General features: G+C 39.9%; 1 protein-coding gene across 5 annotated transcripts in view; it reads right to left on the bottom strand.

Annotated features, from left to right (window-relative positions):
• The window catches only part of SLC45A4 (solute carrier family 45 member 4), an 84,087-nt gene that overhangs the window by 14,104 nt on the left and 42,133 nt on the right, over window positions 1-27,850 (bottom strand). For all 5 annotated transcript variants that reach the window (XM_054167135.1, XM_054167134.1, XM_054167136.1 and 2 more), the window contains one exon: window positions 19,732-20,345. In XM_054167135.1, the coding sequence (XP_054023110.1) occupies window positions 19,732-19,975 (244 nt within the window). In that variant the 5' untranslated portion in view covers window positions 19,976-20,345. The remainder of the gene's footprint in view (window positions 1-19,731; window positions 20,346-27,850) is intronic.

The following is a 27,850-nucleotide window of genomic DNA, read 5'->3' as shown; positions in this document are numbered from 1 at the left end:
ACTTGCTGCCTCACAAGAATGAGCTTTATAGACATTAATGAAACTGTATAGAAATTATGTCTGTGAAGGGCTCTAAGGCAGTTGAGAAAGGTAATGACATATCCCTAACAGTTCCTTTCTCTGTACATATATGCTGCTACAGCTACAGAACATCATCATTTTATACACTATTTTAAACTGAGAAGACAGTTCAGAAGGCAAGTCCAAGGCGGAAGAAGATGAACCGAAATGAAGAGAGAGAGGAAATATTTTGACACCAAGACGTTCCTTCTGATACCTCCATCTAGTGGCAAGGACTCTGATGCAGCACATTTTTTAAATGAGCTTGGCTACCGTGATGTGCCTGGCCAGCAGCCCTGCAACATCCAGTCTGATGTGCAGAACAGATGCTGGGATGCTGGTTTGGACTAGATTTCAAGGCAGTACTGCACAGCGAGCTTCTCATCCACATGACTGCCTTGCCACGACCCTCTTACAGCCAAGTGTAAAACACTCCAACTGCTGAGAGCTGCTATACCCACCTGGAACAGGCTATAACTAGGCTGGGACTGATTTTCTATGGCCAAGAGAAGTATCATGCAGCATATGCCTGTACCAAAGGCTGCTGAGCCTCCATGCAGACTCAAAAGCCAAAGCAGCTGTGTCCCATTACCAGTTCAATGCTGTTCCTTTCTTTTGTCTGTAACTTTCCACCTCTGTGTTTGCCTTGCAAGGTAGCGGCTCTAACAGTGGACCATCAGTTGCCAACTTAGAAAAGTAACCTGGTGGCCTCTTAAGGGAGGAATAATAACTGGAGGATTATTATTTAGCCTTTTACTGACAGCTAATCTGAGGAAACACTGAGGAGAAAAAAAAAAAGACAAAAAACCCATACTGAATAAACAAGGTTAGTACTTGTGCCATGAACTGAATCTGGAGCAGGTCACAAGGCAGACTCCAAAGTCTCATACAAATCAGTGAGAAAAAGCAAAACAACAACAGCTTCTGTTAGCAGCAACGACTGCCACTGAGACCCTTGTAATATGGCATTTCCCAGCCAGCTACAAACAAACAGGACACTGGCTTCTAGTAAATAAGGGTTTGTTTTTTCCCAGACAAAAAAAGTGCCCAACAATAGTGGGACCAGCACTGCTCACGGTTCACAGGAAATGCTCACTGTGTCACCATCAGTCTAAGGGCTGCGTGAGGTCACAAGTTACATGGAAGAAAGATTAAGTCACATGCAGCAGTTTCTATTCAAAACCTCTTTTTGATAAGTTCTATTGGGGAGAAAATAGTTATTTATAAGCTTAACAATAAGATCTGATATGGGAATAGGATGCTAAACTCCCATTTTCATTTGTCAGAAATCATCACCTAGAGACTTGTTTATACACTTAAAGTAAACACCATACAAACGTCTGAACTAACACAAGCAGCTGTCGTGCCCTGCAAACACTTTGTATTCCACAATTTCATCCCTCCATAAAATACTATGTGTGGCTGAAAATATTCCACACTGATCTGTTTAAAAATACATCATTTACACATGCTGCTTTGTTTAGACTGTTTTTCAAGAGGGTAGCAAGCACAACCAATGCTTGTCCAAAAGCTGTGAAACGGTTAGAACACCAGTGTCTGCTCCTCATCTTGCAACAGGATCGTAGGAACCACCAGAAAGTCAGGCATTTGAGCTTTGGAACATCAATATGAGGAACAGGGATTTCAGAATGTGGCTGTAATGGTTTTTAAAAATGCAGCCCAATATCCACTTCCTTGTATTTAAAATAAAAATACAGAGTTGCCACACATTTGGATCCCCTAGAAAAAACTCCTAACAAGCTGCATGCCTATTTTGACAACTTTAACACCATGAAACCTCAACCACAAATCTTTTTGCTTCTTGCTATCTCCCCTCAGATTTTAGGGTTTCCAGTGACTCAGAGCTCATGTAGGACTGAGCTGCCAAGAAAACTCTATCTGAGCCAATGTATGTTGAACTAATGTGCTGGAATGTGCTTGACTGGTGGTTTGAGCAGTACTGTGGGACAGTTCGTACTTGTATGCTGAGTTTATTGCACCCATGAAGAACCACCTTCTAACTTGTGGACTGAAATAAGAACTCTGACCAACAGAAAGTGGTAAGAAAAACACATTAATTTCTCCTGGTGTCCATTATTATGATGTGAGCAGCTTTCAAATATGGGGGTACAAACTTTTAAGAAGGAAAGAATTTTAAGCACTACTTGCAATCAGTCATATATGGGAAGAGACAGTCTCTAGCTTGTACCTTTAATGCTACAGTATCTTCTAGCTGCTGGTGTAAGAAACAAAGCCAAATACTAGACTTTATGTGAAAACCTTGCTCTTCATCAAATTACCCCTGCCCAGCCTTGAGCCTTCATTTCTTCACAAGTACTCAGTTTGAACATTCTGGAGAAATTTTATACTAATATATATGATCACAAGGCTCATTTTAGTTGCAAAAGAGCAGGTGGAAAACCTCAGAACAAAACTGGTACTGGGAGATTTCTAATAGCTGCTAGCTTTCTACAAAACCTGATGGCCTATCAAATTGTCAGGCATCTTTATTCACTCAGTGTCTCAGAAATGACCTGTTGTAATAAACACCACATAAAATAGGAGCAGTATCAAACCCGTGGCTTCAATCTTCCCACTGGTAAAATTCACATCCTGAAATTCTTCTTGTGCCTGTCAAGTAAGAGCTCTTCTGCTTAGCCTGCAACATTCACAGGCTGTCAACACATTATATACATCTCAGAGGCAGGATACGTGCACTCTGCAATCTGAACATACTTCTCTGGAGCACAAACTATCACCCACTTGCAAGAAGTCTTATCCTCTCCTTCCCCCTCCCATTCAGCTCCTTGTCAGCAGTGATGTCTGCACAATGGCTGGGAGCACTGGGCTTGCAGCCTCACTCAATCTGTTATTGCTATGAAGTGGGGATAGGGTGACCTCCTTGCTGCAAATGAGAAATCAGCTGTGGGACATGAGTGGAGGAACAAAGCACAATTTCTCCATTTTGATGGGGATATTAGCACTCAGGGAAGTGATAATCAAGAGCACAAATAATTAATAGGAACATTACAAGAATCTACTATAAGCACCCTCATTAAGTTTATAGATGACATCAGGATTGGCAAGAGTACTGATCTGCTTGAGGGTACGAAGGCTCTTCAAAGGGATCTAGCCAGGCTGGATCAATGGAGTAAGGCCAGTGGCATGAAGTTCAACAAGGCCAAGTGCCAGGTCCTGTACTTGGGTCACAACAACCCAATGAATGCTACAGGCTTGGGGAAGAAAGGCTAGAAACCTGCACAGCAGAAAAGGGCTGGGGGATGCTGGTTGACAGCCAGCTGAATGAGCCAGCAGTATGCCTAGGTGAGCAAGAACGCCAACAGCATCCTGGCTTTTACCACAAAAAGTGTGACCAGCAGGACCAGAGAAGTGATTGCTGGTGATGCTGCACCTACAGTATGGTGTTCACTTTTGCACCCTTCACTACAAGACAAACCTTGAGGTACTGGAGCATGTCCAAAGATGACAAATGAAGTTGGTGAAAAGTTTGGAGAACAAACCCTATGAGGAACAGTTGACAGAACTGGGGTTGTTCAGTGTGAAGAAGGCTCAGAGTGGGTCTTACAATGCTCCAGTAGTACCTGAAAGGAGGCTGTAACAAGGTGAGCGTTGGTGTCTTCTCCCAAATAACAAAGAATAGGGCAAGAAGAGATGGTGTCAACTTGCTCCAGGGGAGGTTTAGGTTGGAGATTAGGGAAAGTTTCTTCCCTGAAAGGGTTGTCAAGCCCTAGAACAAGCTGCCCAAAGAAGTAATTGAGTCACCATCCCTGGATGTATTTAAAAGACATGTAAATACGGTGCTGAGGGACATGGTTTAGTGGTGGATTTGGCAGTGCTGGGTTAGTGGTTGAACTTGATAATCTCAAGTGTTTTCAAACCTAAACAACTCTGACAGACATAAAAAGCAAGGTACTTCAGAGGACTGATATCCAATTCTTTCTAAAGTTACAAGTAAAAATCAGCCACAGCCCACTGTGAATAAATCAGGACAAATATAGAGGACCAAAGAGATGCTTTGCAGGGCAGAGGGCTGGAGCACTGCCTGTCTCCCTCTTCCAGGTCAGGAAGCCACTACCTGCATCACTGTAACATCCTAAACTTTCATAGCAGATCCATGCCTGTAAAGTACACCTGCTTTAGTTAGTCCCTGTCATGAGATTATAGATGGAAGTTTGATCTATGTATGTGAACAAATAATAAGAATGTTAAAAGGATTAAGTTAGGTCAGAGATGCTGTAAAAACTTCCCAACATTTCCTTTAATTTATTCAGAATTTTAAATTTCCTGACTGGCTGGATGCAAACAAGTCACACTGCCACAGCAGAAGCAACTCCCCCAAAGTTGGAAACCATTACATGCCATGCCTGTAAGTAGACTAGAGCCACCCATTTTGAAAGAATAACTCAGCTAGTTATAAAGCAATACTCTTGCTTGTCAACAGCTTCAGCACAGAAATATTAGTGGGGTGTTTCATGTAGAGTCCTGGAGGTGTTTTAAAGCCATAGGAGAGCAACATCCCCTTCTGGCAAAGCTGTTCTGCCTTCTGGTACCACAACAGCTTCTGAAATTACCCATGCAATAGCATGCTAACAGCAACCACATTAAGTAACACTTCTGGAAAATGGAGTTAAGGAAATAAGTGACAGGCTTCTTAAAGGATTTCGTTATCTAGTTTTCCTATTTTCTCTCTGCTCAGTTATTGCTCCTCAACCTCCTACAACTGTCCTCCCCTTCTCATATTTGGCAACTGTGGGAGTCAGCAGTGTTTCATTAAGCTGTGCTGCTATACTGCCATTCTGCAAAGTTATAGAAAAGTTTATGTGGCTTCACTGACAATTTCTATTTTCTAACCCAGTTTTATGGTGCTGTGTCAGGAAAGAGAAGCATATGTTAAGAGAAATGAGCCAAAGGTATGTGCGAACGGGGGAGAGGGGAAGCAAAAGCCTGAGAACAGCTGAGGTCTGAGACACTGAAGAGAGAACACATGCACTGATCCACAGGCAGGTAAATACATGTTTTCCCTTTTAGCATGATTGCTGTCCAGTAAAGCTTTTAAAGCTTTAATTATTTATTTTAAAATTTATAACCCTCCTAATGACCTACTGCCACAAGAGTAACCTGTAGTAATTCAGGCAGAAGAGAATTTCCAGCTTACTGCCCTTGTAACAACCCTTATCCAGTACAACAAGCAACTGCTGAAAGACACACGCGCCTATATTAGCTACTCCTGCTGCTGCTGAAGAGGAGGAATGAAAGGCAACGTGCATGACTCATGCCCTGCTCAGGGAAAGACCCCTCAAAAAAAGGAAGAAAAAAAAAATAATCAATTGCTGTCACAGAATTTTTCATTATAGTAAAACTGCTTAGCAATTCCTGCAGGTTGCACAGAATGATGTCCTTACCAAAAGAATGGTATTTATTTTTGCCAAGGGACATTTACACCAGTGAAAAGTGTAAGGTTTACTTGAACCCAAAGCCAAACCTTCTCTACTCAAATCACTGAGTGACAAACTTTCTCCATATTGAAGCAGATAATTAAGCTTCAGAGAGGGCAAGGAACTGCAACATTCCTAAGAGCTCTCATCAACTGATGAAACCGACCCACTGGAGTTTTCTGCACTACCTGTGCCATCCTTTTTGGCTCTTGGGAAACTTGTTTTTAACTTTGCTTCCCCTCTCCTTTCTTAACCAATATTCAGAAATATATCACTTTGACACTTACAAGAAATTTGCATCACAGTGCTTAACGAGCTGAATCTGAATACAGATTTAATCTGATGCAACACCCAGTGTGCTGAACTAGCAGTAATAAAAAAAGGGCCTTTTAACCTCCACTGCATTAGCAGCCTTAGGGATATAACAAAGGTGTTCACCTCAAATAAAAGCTGAAAACTTTCTTCACAGTCAGAAAAATGCAGGTTGTATCGAAGTATACCCATACAGGAACATATGCAGCAGATATCAACTTCACAATGTCAGTGTATTTATTATTCCCAGGCTGCAGAGGCTGTCTCCTGTTGCTGGCTAGTTAAACAAGCTGCAGATACAGAAGGATTTAAAGGTCACACGCAACTATGCTAGCGTCCATTTCCCATCACTCACAAGTGCCTAAATGTATGTAGACACGTCTATGAATGCAGCAATCGATAAATTGTTTTGCCACACTAATCCTTCCCCTTGCCTTTACGGGATGAAATTAAAATGCATCAGCGGTACGTGATGCCCCACTTCGACCGCATGCATTACGTAAGACTGCAGCACTTCACAGCGCGCTTTCGCTGCAAGATTAGACATCAATTACAGTGACATGTGTCGCCTGAAGATACGCAGCATCCCAGTTTATCCAAAGCTCAATAGGGTTTTTCGTCACCACTTCTAGAATATTGGCAAATTTATAAACAAAGGCACTTCGGCTCAAATGCACTTTAAAATCCCCGAACTCAAGAGACTCTTAAATATACAATAGAAAATCTTTCAGCACCAACTCGCAAGCCTGTTCTCTTAATCAACAGTAGAGCTTTTGTTGCAGCGATTACCACAACAATACCTCGGAACAGGACCATCTACTTAAACAGCTGAACCAAGTCCTAACCCAAACCTCATGTTAGCACCTATTTTTATCTCTAAGTAGAGCCAAGCCTGAACTGTTAATTCTGGTTGTTCAGCCCAGACTGAAGCGACACTCTCCTACGCCCTAACAATAAAAGATCTGGTTAACAAACAACTTTTCAGTTCTGCGTAAAACCAAATTTCCAACTAAAATTATACTTTTGTAACGAGGACCTATTCAATATGGGGCTCCTCAGAGATGGGAGGGAGTTGCCCAGCAGCAGTAGGGGCAACCTGAGTGCTCTGGTCCTGTGCTGCTCTACAGCACAAGAGTTGTGTCGAAAGGGTGCTTTGACTGCCCTTCTGCACTGCTCCAACCAGACCTCAAGGAGAGACAGAAGCATGATTAATGTATGCAAAGGCAAGCTGAAGAGCATGCCTAGAGCATACTAAATTTTATGAGGCTTGCTCAAAGTTAAGACATTTAAAACAGCATTCTAACAAACACTGGGCTAGACGCTATTACCTAGATTCCATTCACTATAGCAGAGGTTTACTCCTGATGTATCCATTCTACCTTACCAACCCCCAAGCCCTAGGAAACCATAGAGGATCTGGTTCACATTGCCAAACAAATGACTGGCATGTACCCATCCCAGCATGGCATCTGGTCAATGTATCCAGGAACAGAACTTGAAAACGGAAGGCAAACAGACTTGAAAGAAGCCCAAACCCATATTTTTTTGTCAAGCAAGCAGCCAGGCAGGGTATGGTCAGCACAACATTCACACCCTGGAACTGCAAGCAGCAACGAAAATAGTTCATTTCCACCTCAAGCTGCATGTGTTAAAAAAATACAGTAAGTGTATAGCAGAGAAAAATGAAAGGAGCTTATCTCTCTCATTGATAAAAGTCATCCTCCTCTTCCCAGTTTCTAGGCTTGCCTATACATTTGGAAGTGATGTGGAAACAGTGACATCAGAAGGTGGGTTTTGGCTTGTGTAACATACTGGCAGAGAACCTTCATCTTTCTGCAGATTACTGACCACTTATCTTTAAGTTTCAGTCAGGATCACATTTGCATGGTCCTTTTAAGGGTCAGTAAATAGCGGAGTCAGCTCCTTCTATAATTACCCTAGCTGACCCAATGCAAAAAAAAAAATCCCAAACAGTTGATAAGCATTATAGGTACCTTCATATAATCTTCATGTTCTAAAAGCTGGTGTTTTTTCACCATTAGAAATGCTAAAAAAAAAATAATAAAATTGAACTGATTATATCTATACTCCTTTGGCCATTCTTGTCATGCAGTGCTTTACCCCCTTTTTCAATACTCAGATTCCCAACAAGCCACCATTCCCATAACAGACTTACAAATACTGTATTGTTAATTGTTACTACACTGCAAAAACCAACCTCCTGTCTTTTCTAAAGCCTTTAGGACTACAGGCTTGTTTATGATAGGAATAAACACTCTGCCTGCAATAATTTTTGCCACAAGTGTGCTACTGGGAAGCCTCAGCAGCACAAAGTCAAAGAACATTAATGCTGCATTCACATTCAAATTGTTTGCTATTTTTAAAGTGTTGCTGAATTAACACACTGATTCTTCTAACTCATTATTCAGTTTATACTTAAAAAATACCAGAGGAATTGTGAAAATAACCCAAACTAAGCTCCTAAAGAGAAACTGCATTCCTCTACGTAGTTGCCTTTATTGAGGTTAATTCCTCATGTGGCTATATCAAGCAAAACATAAATCCTATTAGTGCTTTTGCTGTTTGCTTCAACAAATGAACTGCAGGTTGGAGTCTGCAGGCATGGTTTTCCATGTAGAACATTGCTCCAGGAAAAACACTGCAGTTCACCAGTTTTAACAATCTTCACACAGACAAATGCTGGTAACAGGAGTCTCATACAGGGAATTTTAATCACCTCAGGGTTCCCTATCCCCTAAGAAGTGGTCATCATCAATAGCTACTCATACCATCAACAGTCTGCCTTGGAGGTAAAGCATTATAGAAAACCATCCTCTCAGACATATGGAGGCTGATTAAAAAGTTGGTGCTGGTGTTTATGTAGCCTGCCTCAAACTTGCAAATTTTCTTACGTGCCTTCTATAAACTTGTATGCCTTGGCTTGAATGCTAACTTACAAGAAACATTCTACACACGTAACAGATTTAAAGGCAGAGCTGCTTTCACATTGGAGTCTTCCAGACTCTTAGCTATATAAAAAGTTGCAGACCCTGGAAATTTTGATAACTGAAATAGAACTTAACTCCCAAGTCTCAGGGAGCACTCCAAATAACACAGTTTATTGTGTCCAGGAAAAGTGGGCAGCCCTGAGTTGTTTAAAAATTATATGACTTGCATTTCTACATGAAGGATAATGAGATCCATGGCATCAGTTTCTACCAAATAACTGGGACTGATAGATTGAAGAAAAACAGAACCAGAAAAAATGGAAGAGACTCCTTACCACAGGCAATTCTATTTGCAATCTTTACTTGTGTTATGCCTCACAATCAGTGAGGTTATTCATGAAAGATAAATTTACCAATAAAACCTCAAGTTAAACAAGTGGAGCACACCAGCAAGTAAGACAGCAAACATTTCCCTTCTAAACATGCATGTTATGACAGTTAGACTCTAATGGGGACAAAGCAGAACAGAGCTCCTCTAAACAACCAGACAAATCATTTTATCATATTGTGAAAAGCAGTTTTACTTTTTTACTCTGCTGGTCTTTTGAACTTATAGAAGGATGGAATGAGCTTTATAGATATGAGTTACAGGTGTAGTCTGCAACATAACATCATTCAATCATCCAAAGGGCACAATTTTTGGGACTTAAGTAATTTTCAAGATTGAATGGGGCAGTCCTTTCATATCTGACAGAAGTAATATACAAATCCCTCCCCTAAAGGTTACAGCTTAAAAACATTTGAAAACTTAAACAGGTCACAATGGGGTAGGAATCCACAGTGCCAAAACATAACCTTCCCTTTATCTCTGTAACCTATAACACATGCTGACTGCTGCCCAAACTGATGGAATCCCTGGCACAGGATTTATGACCCATGACTTTGACTACCTCAGAGGAGGGAGCACTTGTTAAGCCTACTCCTTAATTAAATTACAGAGTAAAACCTGATTATATCCTCTTACTTTCTCATTCTGTTCCCAAACATCCTGAAAGCTTCCTTATACAGTTCTTTAGCTTCTCCACTGTTACAGTGTGCTTGTACCCAGCAAATCACTAGAGAAGGTGTATCCCATAGGTCACCAGCAATGAGCTCTAAGATGCTAGCCAGTCCAGGTGTGTAAACTGTGTTTCTCCCATACTGCTCCTTGTTGAACCAAAAAGGAAAGAAAAACCTTCAAGCTGTTTTCATTTCAGACAGATGACAGTTTCATTCTGCTTTCATTTAACATCAGTATAAAGTAACCACTTATGCTGCAAAGGCATTAATATTAGAAATATATCCAATAGTGAAAAACACTCAAGCCCTTTGAACAAGCAGTTTTCCTGCTCATTAAAAAAAACAAAAAACCAACATACATAGTGCAGAACCACCTCATAATAAACTGCAATCTATTTTTATAAAGTTTTAGAGAATAATGACTAAAGGGGAGAAAGAAGGAGCAGAGCACAGCGCATCTGTTCTTCATTTCTGTTATAGCTTGGAACAAAACACCCGATCAGATGTTTGAGGCTGTAGGGGCATCCCACCGCTATGGAAATTGTTTAATTTGCATCTGAATATGATAAACAATTATTTTAAAGTCACCTGATATAGTCCATGTAAGACAGCAGGTATGCCTGTAATGACTCCTGCTTGCCAGAAAATGCCTGGCTTGGTAAGACACTATGTTTGACTTTCCAAATCAGGCAAGGAAAATGCAGTGACTGCTGCCACCGTCTCCACTACAACAAATCTACAGTGGTAAACAATCACTTATCTGAACACCCAGGGCAGGCATTCTGAATTTAGGTTTGCAAAGATTTCTCCCAGAGTGTCAAACTTTAACCCCAATTTTAGAATATGTAATTTAGTATTAATTTTCCTGCCACCTACATGAACTGTGAAGTGTGTGAACTTGATCTCCATTCTCCAAAGAAATGCTACAATTTCCAGAAGTGTCTAGATAGAACATTTGTAAGAGGTATTAAAACACCTCCAGAACAAGAGCTCATTTAAAGCCTGCAGGATATTTTTGGAATTTGCAGATTATCCTCGGGGACCTCAGTTCTGGTAGACTGAATTATTGAAAGACCATTGTTTACAGAGCACTACAACTGATAAAAGGAGGAAATTCATGTTTTTAAACAGTCCACACATGAGAACATAGAAAATCATCCAGCTCAGTTTAGCACTTGAGACAAAGAACCTAAGTCGGGATCCAGATCAGGATAGAAATTCAAGGTTCAGATGACTAAGCAGAAGCTATACAACATTTATCGATGTATTAAAAGAGATTGCACTGCCTCATGGTGTGAGACACTTGAAAAGACAACACTGATACTGAGGACAGAACCAGGCCACTGTAGGGACTGATTCTTTATATTCACCCTTCTCTGTAATAGCACATCTATAAGTAAAAGTAATCTTATTCTGGAAGGGTGTTAAGAGTTTCTTGAGCTGACTGTGGAAGCTGCCTCTGAAGACTGTCTGTCACAGTAATATCTATGTTTTGACAGGACAGGCTGCAGTTCTTGCTTCCAGGTAGTAAGTTTATTTTACAAAGAAAAAAAAAACATTTTAATGAAGTAGGCTGAAGGCAGATGACCAGGTAGACCTATCTAGGTCTAACAGTACTTGCTGAGTACTTTAGTGCCCTTGCCAACCACTACCTGCCCATCACTGTCCCCAGCTAGAAGTCTTTCCTTTTCCTTTCACCACCTAATCAGCCCATTCATTGAAGACTTTAGGCCTTCAGTTCGTTCTGAGCATGGGCAGGTTATGTTGCTTGTCTGATGAGGCCCTTTTAAATCAAATTTCTTAGGTCATACTCAGTTTATATGGTCTGCATCTACCATAGAGAAAAATATCCACCATAGGGGTCCAACTGAACATCACCAAGTGTTAGTACAGTAGATTGCTGTCTTCATTTATGGGAAAAATGGTATCTGTACTGCTTTGTACCCACTGTTAACTCAAGACTTCAGAGAAGAACATGTATGGAGCGGCATGAGATGTTGGGAGATTTATCCAAACCAATGTAAACAAGATCTATGACCTGTTTCTCCCTGTTTAGTTAAATGGACTTGTATCAAATTTTATTGTCAAACTGAATCAGCAGCTCACAAATTTTCTAATAATTTCTTGCAAAATAGCCTGCAGGAAACATCTGAAAGCTGCTCAACTGTTGTTCAGTTAAAAAAGGATGATCGAAATGGAGTCCCAGAGGGTGCATCGCAACAGAAACACTGTTGCAACAAGCACGCAGGAGACTCAGAGGAGAACAGAGCTTAAGAGGCTGCAGCTTCGACAATCCTCTTGAAGCAAGCTTTATTAAAGCACTACGTGATTTGGCAACAGCCTGTTGACATTCTTTCATTTCAAAAGTGGCCTTAATTTTATTTCCTTGAAAAGTAAGACTCCTGTTCATTAAGGAGTTCTCAGCCATTCTCTTTTCATAACCTGTTTCACAATCCACATTGGACAGAAAACCATTGATTTGAGTCTTGGCATAGCAAATTTCAAGAGCTGGACACCCAAATCTTGGTTCTGCAAGTCTCAGCTACTAGTGACCCATCCAGAGAGCTGAAACTTTTTTCTTTTTTTTTTTAATTTTTAACAGTAAAGCACAGACAATTGCCTGCTGGAAAATTGCCCTGGTGGCAATTACTGCAGAAAAGAGCATGGAAGCACTATTGTGTTTCATCTGTTATCACTACGGCAAAACTACCTCTCAGTCAGAGCTGAGGGTCAAACTCAAATTCTGAACAGGAAATTGAAGCTCATGCAGCTGTTGTGTGCACACAATCAGAGGCTCATTTAAGGTCTTGCTCTCCTAGAAGGTGTTCAGACACAAGTATAAAAATGTGGACTCCGCAAATTTGGTGCACGTTTAAAACAACTCAATTTTAGCACAGCTACAGCAGGCCAAAGTCTGCTCCTACTTCTCCTTATCCTTTCCCCACTAGCTACAGGAAATCTTGGAAAGCAGTACACATAAAGGGATCCTACAGTTGCTCCAGTCCTACACATGCCCCTTTCTAATCCAGAGCTAGTCTTGAAAGCAGAACTACAGGCTTGGCTATAACAATAAGGTGGGTCCAATATGTGTGGGAGGGAAGAACTGCAAGATGATTCAGTGACTCAATGTTAAAAGAAGTAAAAAAACCATTTTCAATAGAGTGAAAAAATGTGAAAGTTATTTGCTTATATGCAAATTAAAATATAGGAATTCTGCTTATAGTTTACTATAGTTAATCATTTTGCCACTATTAGCTTGTAGGAGCATCATTAACTGGTCCTTATTTCTGCTGCTTTACTAAGTATCACTGAGGTGGGAGAGAAGGATTTGGGAAAGGAAGGGCATGCAAATGTCAAAGTACTCCTAAGTCATTCCCAAAAGTTTAGCTTCTTAAACCTTGACCATTCAAGGTAAAAAGGAGGCAGCATACAGGAAAGATTAACTGGCACAAAGAAACATCTACATAAGGGCAGAGATGTCCATTTCTTTCTTCAGGAAGGGTTAGTTTTTCAGGCTTCAAGCTCCTTCTACAAATCATATTCTACAATGTCTTTTGCTGCAGGAAGAAAAAGGATTTGAAGAACAGAGATGACAGAATTAAAATTGCTTTTAAATCTCCTCTCTCATATAAAAGCTGACAGTCTGCATTTCTATACAGTTTACTCGCTTTGTCTTGCAGTGTGCTTCTTCCATCAGTGCACAGTTCTCAGACATGTTAGAGTTTCTTGCATGTCACGTACAGTCAACTCACACTAACCTCAAAAGGGAGGGGAGGGTTGGAACTAGATGATCTTTATGGTCCCTTCCAACCCAAACTATTCTATGATTCAAAATGTTCTCACATGCAATTTTTTCTGTGAACACTTTATACCAGGGAAAAAAACACCACCATTCCCGTAATACACAGTTAAAAGATTAAAGACTCCTGTTAAATATTTGGGATGGGAGAAAACGATACCAGAGCAACTATGAGACTCATTTTAGAAGCAACTTCTTTGGCAGATGTTATTCAGCTGAAAAAAGGGGACAAAAAGTCACCTACTGCTAAGTAATAAGAAATGTGTTTCATGCTATGGGAGAAGCCTCTGAACTCCTCCACACAACTTCCCTTTCCTAGCAAGGCTATTCAACCAAAGTCGCACAGTCTGCACAATCCTCAGGCCACCACTAATCCTCATGTTACCCCAGCTGAAAATCTGCCATGTGTTATCAGTTGTGCCTATGGAGGCCACATTTGGTGTTACTTAAAGAAAAGCAGAACACTGATTTTGAAAAGAAAAGCTCTGTAACTTATTGCACAATTACCAGGCCATGTGGCATTTGCCTTGATAGGGAAATAAAGCAAGTGCTTCTACAGCCCTCAGGATTAAAAGTATTAATTGTTGCATAGCACCTTTCTTTCAAAGGTGCCTTAAATGCACCCTTAACCTAACTTTCCACTAAGGTGTGTTCAAAGACTGTACAGCTGTTGATTTGAGGTCAAAAGATACTTTATCTAAGACAACAGCAATACATGATACGGAAGCCTGACTTTACTGGTTAAAAAAAACAAGAGTACAGCAAAATTAGTCTTATACAACTGCTTACTGGGCATAAAATAAGTCAATATGTAAATAGAGATGGGTGGGGAGGTTTTATAGGGCAATTAACATGTGCCTCAGGCACAATATTTGCTGTTTTATACATTTTAGTGCTTGAGATCTGAATACAAATTTTACAGGATTTTAAAGACTAACTTCAAAGCTAACAATGCTGAAAAATTTAGTTGGAACAGTGGTTCCACTGTAAATTCTATTCTTGTCCTTACATTAGCTATGTTAGTCCCCTCTTGGGTCACACCAGCTCTCAAGCCATCAATTCTTCCAGGGAGGAATACAGGTCCTGCAATTCTCTCTATCAAATGCAGCTACACCTGGGAGTCCAGATGCAGCTAGATTGCACAGGAATTTAAAAGCAGATCAGGTCAAAGAGCAGGTTACAGCAACTCAAACAAACAGTTTCTGCCTGGTAAAACAAGGTAAGGGAAGGCACAGATCAAATGGTAAGATGCAGCTTTATAAAGACAGTTATAAATACATGTAACGAATGTGACCCCTGAAAGAGATGAGGAATAAATTTGACTACTTCAGCTGAGCTGAAATAACAAGTCAGTGCTGCTTTATGTTGAAGACCACCTTCCATCTGCAAGATTTTTTCCAGCATCAGCTTTTTTTACTTGAATTATAGGCAGCCTCTAAAAGCTCATCCAACCTCTTTGTTCCTTTTTCCCCTCACCAGATCTTTTAAGGTTTTTAGATTTCTTTTGATCTCTGGCTTAGCCTTAGGAGGACTATTCCTTTCCACACTGAACTGAGTCAGCAACTGATACCTTAATTCCTTTGAAGAAACATACCTAAAAGCTAACTTATCTGTAACATTTCATGCCTGGTTTCTAAACACCTCTCCATAATCTCCTCTTTACTTTCATGCATTCTTCTCAGACAGGTATCAACACTAAATTTGAATGGATAGATTCAGTACTTCATACTAAAAGTTCAATCCATAATATTAAATCTCCTCAGCATAATGACTGCTCAGCCACCACCACTTCAAGACTTCTCAGAATCAGCAGTTTGAATTATTGCTTAACACACTTTTATACTGTCAATTTCACATGAATTAGATTTCAAGACCCTTTAAGCATGGTCTGCTAAGCTTCAGGCTGGAAGACTTTGGAATATTAGATAATTGTCTCATATAACATGAGCTGATTCAAGAGCACAGCAAGAGAATTTTTACCAAACATAAAGAACTGGTGGTATTCTGCTCTGGTTAGCTCTGCCTGTCTTGTTGTTAAGATTTATTAACTAGCACTGAAAAATGCCATTTCCAGAAAGACTGCTCCTTAAGTGTTATTGCCCCAAAAGAATACCATGATCAGGGTTAAGCTTAAAACAGCCAATTTCAATATTTCACGATAGACTAAAATAACTCATTAAATCACAGCAAAACAAAGCAATGCCACCACAGATAGGCACTTGGATATGAAATGCACCAAAAAACCCAAGAATATTCCTGTATCATAGCAGTGAAATATCCTGAAATTTAAGTGACAAAAGCAAGCAGCACATTCAAACTGTGACTGGTTTTCTTTATGTAAATGTACAACTTCTTTTTAAAAGCACTAGTGTAATACATTTACCTTATGCAGGAGAATGGGGAACAGTTCTGGTGCTGACAGTCAATTCTGTGCCTATTAACTATTCATAAAACAATAGCATTGGGAAGAGCCTTTGAAGCAACAGAAAAAAGCTTGGCAAAGCTTTTATCATATTAAACAAAACATGAAACTTCATGTTTACAGCTACCACTACTCATTAGCCAGACAAAATTCTCATGCTGAGAGCAGCAGCCACCCTAAGTCACAATATGGATTTGTTTCCTTCCATATTCCATACTCTTAATGAAACAGGCATGTGGATCCCATCTTTCAGAACAACTGAAAATTTATTTGCTAGTTGGATCAGAAACCAAGCTGGTCTTCAGTTACAACTGAAAGTATCTGAAATTACCAAACTATGTCATTTATTAATGGTTCAAGCTGTTAACAAAAGCTATGTGTTGTGATTCCATTGAACAAATTAAAGGAAAAAAATCCCACCTTGTTTCCTAGGTTTGCACCACACCAGTCACCAGCTTTCCCTTGTTTTTAGTCACTTAATCCACTGCAAAACTTTTAAAATGTACTGAAATTTCCCATGAACTCTCATGAGCTGGAAGCAATTTTAGAGATTCAATCCTTGGAAACCAAGTTTAATGATGGAAGAAAATACACTGTCATTTCTACACAATAGCAGGGATTTTAATTCCCTCTCACAGATAAGCAGTGCTAAGTACCAGATGTTTCAGAATACAAATGCTTTGTCCTGTTCCTGTGTGGTTTATAGCATGTGGCTGAAATGTGACAGGGGAAACAAATGGTGTTAATGCACAGAACATACTCAAAAGTTACACAACAAAGCTGTTTCCCAAAAACCTTGGGCTGACGAACAAGTAACCTTAGAGTGCTAAAGGTGCCAACAGTTTATTTTCTAGGAGTTTTAACCTAGCTGGGAAGAAATGCTACTTGAAAGGGTCTCTAAAAAAGGTTGATAAAGATTTCAAAGGATGAAAACCGTGAAACTGAAAAGTAATACAATTTCACGTGGAGTCAGCCTGCCAATTGTCATATTTGGTATATATTCATACCCTCCAAATTCTTGGAAACAAGTTAGCTGCTTCAGTTTGAACTCTAAGTTGCAGACACTAAGAAATCAAAGAGTGAGAATAAAAAGTAGCGCAATATGTATTTGGCTTGTTCTTGTTGCTAAGCTACTAAAACCCAGTTATGACTACAAGGCTATTACAGATTTGTAGCTGCATTTCTGACAAGGCAATGTAACATCAATTTAAGCATAGAATTTATTTCAGTAGGGATACAGCAATTCAGGCACTTCCAGACCTTTAAAATTCACAGTATTCACTGACCCAAGCAGCTGTCACTGCTGCCTTTAGTTTTGTTGAAAATTCAAAGCTTCAGGAAATTTAAACACATCAGGAATTCAACCACTGGAATTTGAAAGGTACTATCCAAAGGACCATCTACCCAATCAAAACTAGACTAATGATCATGGGTACACAAACAGCTAGAAGAGTCAAATATCTGCAAGCAGAAAGTGTGCAACATCGTATTAATGTGCTTGAGGTTTTAATGGTGGTGTCTAGTAAGAATCTCAGATTATTTCAGTAATCAAAATTCTCCGAGGTGCAGAACAAGGCACACTATAAAGCTTATTCAACATCTTTTAGTAAGGAGGAGTCTTTTTTGCATACCCAAAAGGCTTCTGGTTTTTCCATTTATTATAAACAAATTTGGCCTCCACACTTCCCTAGGTGCCAAGTTTCAAACAGTTTCTCAATTTAATGTTACTGAAAAGAACTGAATGTTGCTTTTAACAGAGGAAAAAGCAAAGGGATTATTGCAGCAGCTCAACAGCTACATGCAACAGTGAAGAATAAATATAGCTCACATTAAAGCACACAGATGTTGAGGTTGATAAAGGTAAACAAAACCATGTAAGAGGTAATTACCAAACAGGCTAGATAAGTCACCTGGGAAAAACTTAACCCCTTCAGTGAATCCAACATCTTTTATTCTCCTGTTGAGGGAACATGACCATTAAATATTTCACTTAGCTCTAGTGTGTTAGTATTTGTAACCAGCTACCTCCATTTCTTATCTCTGTAGCATGGAACATCATCACTGCATCCCCACAACTTTTGCGTTGCTTTGCTGATTGCTTTTCTAGGAGAGCTCTTTTCTTCCCTTCCTCCAAATCCCAGTGTTATTCCGATCACTGGAGTTAGGGACGGAAGGGAAGAGATATTATTTATCTGGAGGAAACAGATCTACTAGAAGAGCTCACAAAAGACATACGAACTAGTAGACTGGTCAGTAATGGCAAGGTAAATCCAGTTTGGCCAGTTATGCATTTCAAACATCTGAGTGATGGCAAAACCAAGAAAGCTAATGAAAAAGTACAGGTCACTTAAAGAACTGGGGGTTTCTCCATGCAAAGCAGTATGTAATTTTCTGCATTCACAGTAGACGCTAATTAAACAAACACTGCTAGTACCAATTATTTGTTCCTCTAAATCTCAACTCACCCAAAAGACAAAACATGAAAACAGGTTATGGGCATTGTAAGTGTTCCTAGATGAAGCTGCACGTATTTTAGATCCAAAAATGACATTTGATGAACTCTGAAAAGTGAAATTTCAGGAACTCAGAAGCATAACTATCAGCATCTCTCATGGCACTAACTGCACTGATTACTGACCCTTATTGATTTAAAATAAGCTGACTGGCACTTTCATATGAAAACACATTTTTAACTGCAGGAAGCCTGAAAATTTTTACATTGCACACTTGGATAACAAATGTAAAAAACAGCTGTTTTGTTTGAGAGGTTAACCTTGACATTTTGAAACGAAGTTGTAAAGAGTATTCGGTGAACTATTTTGTTCAGAATTGGTTGAGTGTTTGTTTGGCCACAACTGAGCTTGCTGTAAGGCACAACTGCATGTACCTGCCAAAGCAAACGTCAAACGTGTTATATGCATTTATTATACACACTTAGACAATGCACACACAGTTGATTTATTCACTCCTGGAAGCGTGCTCAGTCTGGTACTTCCATTCGGTTTCATGTAATATTTTCTCATATCTGATAGAGAACATGATTTCCTGTGTTTGATAAAAGTAATATCAGATGCTGTTAATAGTGTAAGTATTTATTGGAAACCAAATTGCAGTACTCACCATGAAATCTGACACTGTCTATTCCTTCTCTAAAGCCCATTACCTTCACATTATTACCTGAGGCTGCTGGTATCATTCATATGCATTCACATGCTATAAACTAGACAGATCAAGTACATAAAACAAGACTCACTAGTGGATTGAAATAGATGCAGTATTTCACTAGTAGTCAGAAAAGCCAATTTATCTGTTTGTTCTGAAGTACTGTAATGTGAAGCATTTCTCCATAAATGAAAAAAATTCTTCATTGCGATCATTTACAGTCAAATGTTTCTAGCTTCCAGGACACCTACCTTTTAATAAAGAGCTTTAGACTTAAATGAGGTTCAATTGTTTTACAGAGACCATATCTATTATACAGAAGATAAATGCATATAGAAATCCTCCACACTTTAAACATGGTAAGAACTCAGTCTGTGGCACAGTCAAAAAAAACAACCCAAAACCTTTCTGCGTTGTGTAGCTTTAGGTATCAGATCCCACTTCCCTCTTCCTCTGACTTGAATCAATGCAAAAACATACCAGTTTTGATTAACAGAAGAGAGAATTACTTACCTATTTGTAACAATACAGGTGTTACCAAAGCTGTCTCCATGGCATAACAAAATTCCCTGCCAAACATTACTGCACCATGCATCACCCACAGGCGTATAGGTATCCGGTCTATCGATCCTTCACTAATAGTCTCCTCCCTACTTTCATTCTCCTTGTTTTCTGGTTTCTGAAGCTGTGCCACAGGTAGATCTTGAACTTGCATAGATTCCGAGTCAGCATTCTGGGGAGCCATTTTCATTACCATAAAAAAAATATATTTGTTATATCTATATAAATAATACTACCATAACTCCACAAACAAGTTAGGATGTCTTCTCTTTCAGCTTCTGGTCCTCAGGAAAGTAATGCTTATATTCCTCTTGTACAAACAGGTATCTTGCAACTTCTTGTATAGATATGAGACATCGAGAACAAAAAGCTATTTGGTAGGAATTTCAACATATGGCTTGCTGGTCTACTGTGAGTTAGAGTTAAAAATCCATAATTGCCATTCAGTTAATACCAGTTTCATAATTATTATTGAAGAAGTGCTGAAGTTGTTCTTGCTACAGAGAGGTGGAAAGGCGACACAAAGAGGTGCTCCACTGTTAATCCCCATCGAGTGGCTGATTAATCTGCAACAGAAAGCAAGCATTTAAAAATGTCAATAGCTTTTTCAGGATATTGTGCCCCCACCCTTGACCATATACCCCATTTCCTGCTTCATGCTTTCCATTGTCCTTGCCTACCTAGCGTAAGGTCTTTTATTCTACATTCCCTTCTACCTCTGAACTTGCCATTGAAACTCCTTGCATTTAAATGACGCTTAACTGTACTCCCAAGTTCCTCCTGTTTGTGATCCTGCATGAAGCCACAGAAGAATATACCAGTATACTTGTCTGAGATCCTTGGAACATTGAACACAAGACTAACAAATTCTGTGAACTTTAATGCAGGTTCCATTCCAGAAAAAGAATAGGACATTCCAGTACTATGCCAGGAAGATGATTCATCAATTACCATAGACTCGGATTCTCCATTTAGACTTTTGGAAGCTGCCAGTTACTTTGCAGCAACCATCACACCATGCTATAATGGAGATATTCCTCAAGCAAGCATGGTAAAAGATAAGCCATAAGGAATACACAACTTTAAGGACTTACAGTTGAATATCTAGACTTTTAATGAGGATATGTACAGCATATGCATCCATCTTCACTTTCTGCATACAAGACCAGAGCAGCTTGCTCCCACACGCTCTGTGGCTTCTGAAGTCCATGAAGATTAGAATGATACAAATATCTCCTACCACACATGAAAATTATGCAAATATATTCCAACCAGGCAAGGCAAGCTTCTCCTTTACTTCCCCCTTCTGTGTCACACACAGTCTATGTAGCAGTACATACTGTACCATCTCAAAATGTGTGTAAGCACTTAGAGGAATTTTTAAATAAATTCAGATTACATAATGTTTGTACTAGCAGGATGCATATTCACACCCATGCACTCAGTGTGACCAAACTCGTATCCTAGAACAAAACTCCTTAGGGTTATGGTTCCACAAGATGCTGGCTGTGGCAGCAAAGTGGGCCTAAAGTCCCCACACTGCAGTTTCCAGCCCTTCAGTTCTGGCAACGAAAAGAAGTATTAAAAAAATCTTTGTGGGCTACAGCATAAACCAGATCATCAAGCAGTGAACCTGAAAATGAGCCTTAAGAAAAACACCACGTTTGGAGTCTAAAGCCCATCAGAACAGCAATTCTGTTCTAGCAGAAGTGCAGCATGGGAACAGCATGTTGAGCACTCTCTGTTGCGGACACATGCTCTCCCTTAGAGCTGTGGCTCCATCAGGTTTATTGTGTATAGTTTGTTCTTCCATTCAAAAATGGTTTTTGTTCTGGGCTTTTTGTCCTCAGGCTCCCCTAGATTACCAGAGTTCTCTGATTTGATCACCTCAATAACTTAATACTGTAATTTGCTCTTGTCAAACCTTTAAATATCACTGGAAAGATGTTAAAACAGTGAGCATAGGTGTTACAAGCCAAGTCCAAAGTTTTAACTATAAGTGTTTTCTTATGCTTAATTTCCCCTTCTGTTGCTGTCTATGAAAGATTTAACTCAATTTCCCTAAACACCTCATTTAATAAGTAGTTACAGGGCAGCAGAATGAAGCATGGAGAGAAAGGCAGTTCATCACACCAGCATGTTTCATGATGCAGTGGGGCAGCCTACACATGCAAGCAGGATGCCACCAGGTTGGGAGGATTGGTCACTGGAAAGGATAAAGAGGCAGGACAAAAGAGGATATCTGAGGTTTAGCCCATTTGAGTGAGACTCTTAAGGGATGACTGAAAAAGTCATTCTTGAAGTGGAAGATGATGGGGAGCAATCAGATAATTTAAGAGACAGGAATAATAGATGATAGGTGGAGACTTTGAAGCTGTAATTGACGCAGATAAGAACAGCAGTACATTTTAAAAATGCCAGGAAAAGCAGTTACAGTATTCAAGTGCAATAGCAAGAGACACAATGCACAGGTTTTATCTGAAGGAACAGAGAATTACTGTTCCATTATGCCAATTTTGTGGTAAGCATAATGCTAGTCTTCCTGCACCACTTTCATCTGTCTCTAAGTGTGTCTAATACAAGAGCCAGAGAACAGCCTTTCAGAAAGGTCTTCCAGATCTTTCATAAATCCTGCTAGGTTGTGTTTATACTCATTTTAGACCAATCCAGATTCTGCTGCTGTTGCTTCTTCTAAGTTCATTTTGAATTTGGCATGTTTGAATGGTGACATTCTTCCTTACTGAAAAGGGACACAAATCCTTTTACCTGCTGGAAGTAAATATTACAGATGCTTTTATTTAAAAAGGCATAAAACTCCCAAATGGCATCTAAAGAGAAGCTGGATTAAAATAACAAATCCTAGAACAGTTGGGAGTGGAAAGGACCTTAGAGATCATCTAGTTGAAATGCTCCTGCCATGGGCAGGGACACCTTTTGCTAGAACAAGTTGCTTTAGAGGCCCACCCAACCTGGCCTTGAACACTCCCAGGAATGGGGCATCTACAATCTCTGTGCAACCTCTCTGACAAGAGCACATGCTCCCACATCAGCATCTACACAAGGCAAACCTTCACTGACAATAACTGTAAAAAATGTTGGTACTGAACACTCACAGCAATTTCCAATACAGTCCCTTTCCTCACATGGTTTGAAGGCTTTACTATGTGGAGTCCACCACCACTGTTTTTAAAGTGCTGAATTAGGCTCACATTTTATCTGGCAGCAGACTGGGTACTAATAGTGGGCATCCCTTCCTCAACCAGATATCAAGAGGCATGGTGGCAAAGAGTTCAAGTCAGCTTCCTTTTCATTTATACTTTTCTGACCATCCAGCCACATAGCAGGTAAACAATGATTTTAAAGTAAACAAGCATGAGAAAGCATTTATCTCAGGAATGCCTCTGCCATTCTGCCAGGCACTCACTATACTTTCCATAAAGTTTAAAAAAGCATTTTCATGACTAACAAAGAACAAGGAAGTAATAAGGAAGTAGAATGAAGAATTTCAGTCATAGAAAGAGGTTCATGTTGGGCATTGCACAGAGGTTGGTCATGAAGAGAAGTTTAGCTACAGAAATAATCCTGATCACCAGCTCTTCTTCAACCAAACCACACGTTATAGTTTGACCTTTGGCCATATTGCAACAATGACGAAACCTATAAAGCTGTTGTTAATATTTCAACAAAACAAGCAAGTAATATAGTCTGAAAACTATGCTGTAAGCAAAATGTTATACACGCGGCTTAAATTGCTTGTAATCTTCATTTATTTTTTACTACCTATCTTCCACCTATACCTAAGTCGTAACAAGACTGTGTGAAGCACGAAACATGTTGCAGGCTTGACAAGGCTGTATCACTACAATCCTGTGCCTGAAATATGTTGTGTTCAGACAAAGCATGTGAACCACTGAACCACAGGAAAATTACTGCCTGCCTTTATGCCTTTTCAAAGGGGAAGAGCTATACAGGTCACCTTCCTGGTCCACAAAACTCAATGGTTTTCCCTAGCAAGCTCTAAGATGCTAGAGATGCACAAAAAGCTCATGCCAGACAATTACACAACACAGTGCCTCAAGAAAATGCCTTCTATCACACTTCTCGGCATGCTTTTAGTTTGGAACTTCGAGGCTGACAAGAATGTTTTTGCACTTGATACCGTCACCTGGAGGTCAGAAGACTGGTAGCAAATCCATCGATACCAAAATAAATGGTGTTAACAGTAATCCTGCCTGAATCTTTTAAGACTGAACTATTTTTAATGCATGTTTCCAGATATCTCCTGCTAATAAGGCACGTACTGTTTGACAAGTAACTAGATTTTCTGAACCCTTGCTAAAGCTATGGAGTATGCAGCAAATTTCAGGTAATCACACATAGTTTATTAACCAGTAATAAAGCTTGGCAAGTAGAAAACAGTTAAATGGGCCCAACTGGACGCCGAGAGAGAATTTTTAACCTTTAGGAGGGCTTTCTTCTTCTGAAGCCATTAGGCAATTCCTAAGGCATTTATTGATGTAAGAAACTATTCTTGTCAACAGGGTTGGGGTGTACAAGTGACAAACCTCCAAATCCTGAAGGGAAAAATAAGCCCAGTCTAAGAAAAATTGGAACGAGCAAACTGAAAAGGATGAGGATGGTTCTGTACAAGGACTATTTAATACCTAAAGGAACAGGAGGGATTGAGCAGAGGCAAACTACCCCCTTCTCATCCTGGGCTTTCAAGTTTGTTGCATTGACTTCCAATCACTTATCTAGCCATCTCTTGTCTTCCAGATCTGCCTTTCATGTGATAATTACTTTTTTAATATACAACTATACAAATTTATCAAAGTCATCTCAAATCATGGTGAAGAGCAGCACTCAGTTTTGCTCCATAGGAATTGTGTAGCGATGCAAGAAATACTCTAGCTCAAACAGAGGTTCTATAGCTTAAAAGAATTCTGTCTTTTTGGCACTGGAAGGAAGGAAGGATGAAGAGACACCTTGAGCCATGACTGCATACAAATGTCTTTTCATTGCTTACCACTTCATAAGGCAAAAAAGCTAAGAACCAGTTCTTACAGAATTTAACTAGGCTTTAATGACAATGCTCAGCTGTCATTGGATGACTAATCCTAATCCTTGTGTATGACACACCAAGAAAAACATAGACAAAAAAAACAAGGTAGACATACTTCTACTTCATGAAATATTTGAATGCTTGACAGGAAAAGTGTAAGAGTCCAGAAGCTGTCAGTCTAATTCTTTCCAGAATTTTACACACCTTACCCTCCCTTCTTCAGTGAGTGCATCCCAGACATATGCCTGTTAGTAACCACACTGTTTCACCTGGGAATCATGTTCAGCTGGCAAACATGTAACTGCCCAGTCTTTCCGTTTATTTGTCAAACATTTAACTTTTCTGCCAAGCTCATTTATGCTACGGTCCTCAAGTAAGCTGGCCATCTCTTGAAGTTATCTCGACCAATTTAAGTATACCTTTAACATTAGCATTGGAAAGAAAGACATTCTGAGTTTATCTGGCCTTTTCTCAGATTAAATGAATGTTTGGCTGAACATTCCTACCCCTATGTTGCAGACAAACATTTATTAATTCTTCCACGATGAAATGCAAAATGGACACTGGGTTCTGCTTCAGCATCTGACTGGCTTGCAAAATGATACATGGTTTGGACTTGTGCCTTTTCAAGAGTAAAATGGCATTTGTCCAAGGATAATTACTAACATTGAGTTCAAATCCTCTGGTGCTCACCATGCCAGTAGACAAAAAGCATGTTGTTGTGAAAGAGCAGCTCTTAAAGGCAAGGCTGACCTTCATCTCTCTGCAGTATGGCTACACTACCTCAGAAAAACTTGACAATTCTCAAGCATAAGATGCTGATCCATCCTATTTTGTACAGATGACTCACCCACAATTGTGTTCTACAGATATGCAATAGGGCCAATAGATTCCACTACAGAGGCAGCAGCAGCTGAAACCAGATAAGATACTCCTTGCCATACCAAACTGATTGTAGCTTCAAATTTTAACAGCAAACTACACATTTGCTGGGACAGCCTGTTTTGCTAGCAAGGGTAGTTTTGTTTTAAAGTCAGTTGTTTGCATAGGAATATCACATAACACACATTACTGGCTTATTATACTGCTTACACTACAGGTTTCTCAATCACTTTAAGCTGGCATACACAAGTACTTCCTCTAAAAGCTGCAGTCTATTCTTCCTTTTCTTTGCCCCGGTTCCTCACTCCCACCCCTTCCTGCACAGCCACACAAGCATCTAAATAGTGAATCAGACAGTGTAAGTGATCTAGGTTGAAAAGTAAGCTGACAAAAACACATTCAAGAAGCTAAAAACACCCTTTATAAAGTCAGCTTGGTTTAATCTGATTGCACGACTGCATGTCTCCACACCAACATAAGGAAAGAAGGAAGGAGTGAGGGCAGCCCGAAGTATTACTTTGGGTAGCAATACCCAGAGCCAGTGTAAAATTGCAGCTAACAGAAATAAAGTTGTCAGTGGATCCCTGTGGCTACAAGGTCAAAAAGCAGACTCACCTGCCCAGCTCACGAGGTCTCATTTTCAGAAAGCAGAAGGCTCTTCAGTCATTCTGCTTCCTCATACTTGCCAGATGCAAGGCAGAACACAACTTGCTTAGCCAACAGGCAGCTATTTTCTCCCCAGTTGTTTTGTGGCTCTGTTGATAATTATTAGCAGCTGTTTATAGTAACAGAGCTGGCCACAGGGGAAGCTGCTTCAGCCCATGTCAAGACAAGTGTTCAGCCACTGCACTAGGAAGAAAACTATTTAGAAAACATACCTAAGCTTCTGGCCCAGCTGGAAAAATGTGCTCAACTAGTCTACCTGAAGTTCAAAGGGGTTACATCCTTCTGTGGTCTGATTAAGTTCTTCCTTCATAGAAGTTTAGACTCAAGAAACTCTATTACTTCTAGAAACACCAGCACACGGGTCATTAAGGCCCTTTGGTTCAAGAAGACAGCAAGTTGTTTAAATTCCCATTAGGATTTCTCACATAAATGCAAACAGAAAGACTTTTAGCTACTGCTTTCACAGAATAAAAAAATGTTTTGGGTTAGAAGAGACCTTTAAAGATTATCAGTCCTGCAGTGAGTAAGGACATCAACTACATCAGGTTGCTTAGAGCCCTGTCCAACCAGTCTTTGACTGTTTCCAGGGATGGGGAATCTACCACCTCTCTTGGCATCCTGTGCCAGTATTTCACCATCCTCACTACAAAATGTTTCCTCCTTCCTTATTTCTAGTCTCATCTATTATCTTTTAGTTTACAGGCTGGATGTTAGAAAAAAGTTCTATACAGAAAGAGTGATTGCACATTGGAATGGGCTGCCTGGGGAGGTGGTGGAGTCACCATCACTGGAGGTTTTTAGGAGAAGACTTGACGGGGTACTTGGTGCTGTGGGTTAGTTGCTTGGGCGGAGTTGGATTGGTTGATGGGTTGGACGCGATGATCTTGAAGGTCTCTTCCAACCTGGTTTATTCTATGTATTCTATGTATTCTAAAACCTAGTAAACATGTCTTTTTTTAGTAGAGGGGCAGAATCACCTCCCCTGTTGACCATGCTGCTTCTGATGCAGCCCCAGGTACAGTCAGCCTTCTGGGCTTTGAGTGCACACCCCTGGCTCATGTCCAAACCCAGAACTGTAATCCTATAAGAAGGTGAAAACCAAACTTGATCAGGAATAATTTTTTTTAAATGCAATTATACCTCATGACTTAACAGTTCCATATGCAAGCAACATTACTCCAGATCTTGAGAGGACAGTCAACCTCTGATTTTAAGAGAGTCTTACATTAAACTGGGCTAACCTGTTTTGAATCACTAAAAGCCTGCCAATGGAAAAAGTTAAGGCTAACTGAGTGCAATACAGAACCATGTTTGACGTGCCCTAACATTTAATTCATCATTCAGGTAATCAAAGCCATTGAAACAACAGCACAAATCATCTTGTTCTACAAGGATACCATGCCTAAGCAACCCTCTGACTGACATCAAATGAAGGCTTGGATAAGTTTTGCAAATTTACCT

Source organism: Dryobates pubescens, chromosome 14 (assembly GCF_014839835.1).
Source record: "Dryobates pubescens isolate bDryPub1 chromosome 14, bDryPub1.pri, whole genome shotgun sequence".
NCBI lineage: Eukaryota > Metazoa > Chordata > Aves > Piciformes > Picidae > Dryobates > Dryobates pubescens.
The sequence above is the reverse complement of the archived record's forward strand: the minus strand, read 5'-3'. Positions and strand labels throughout refer to the sequence as shown.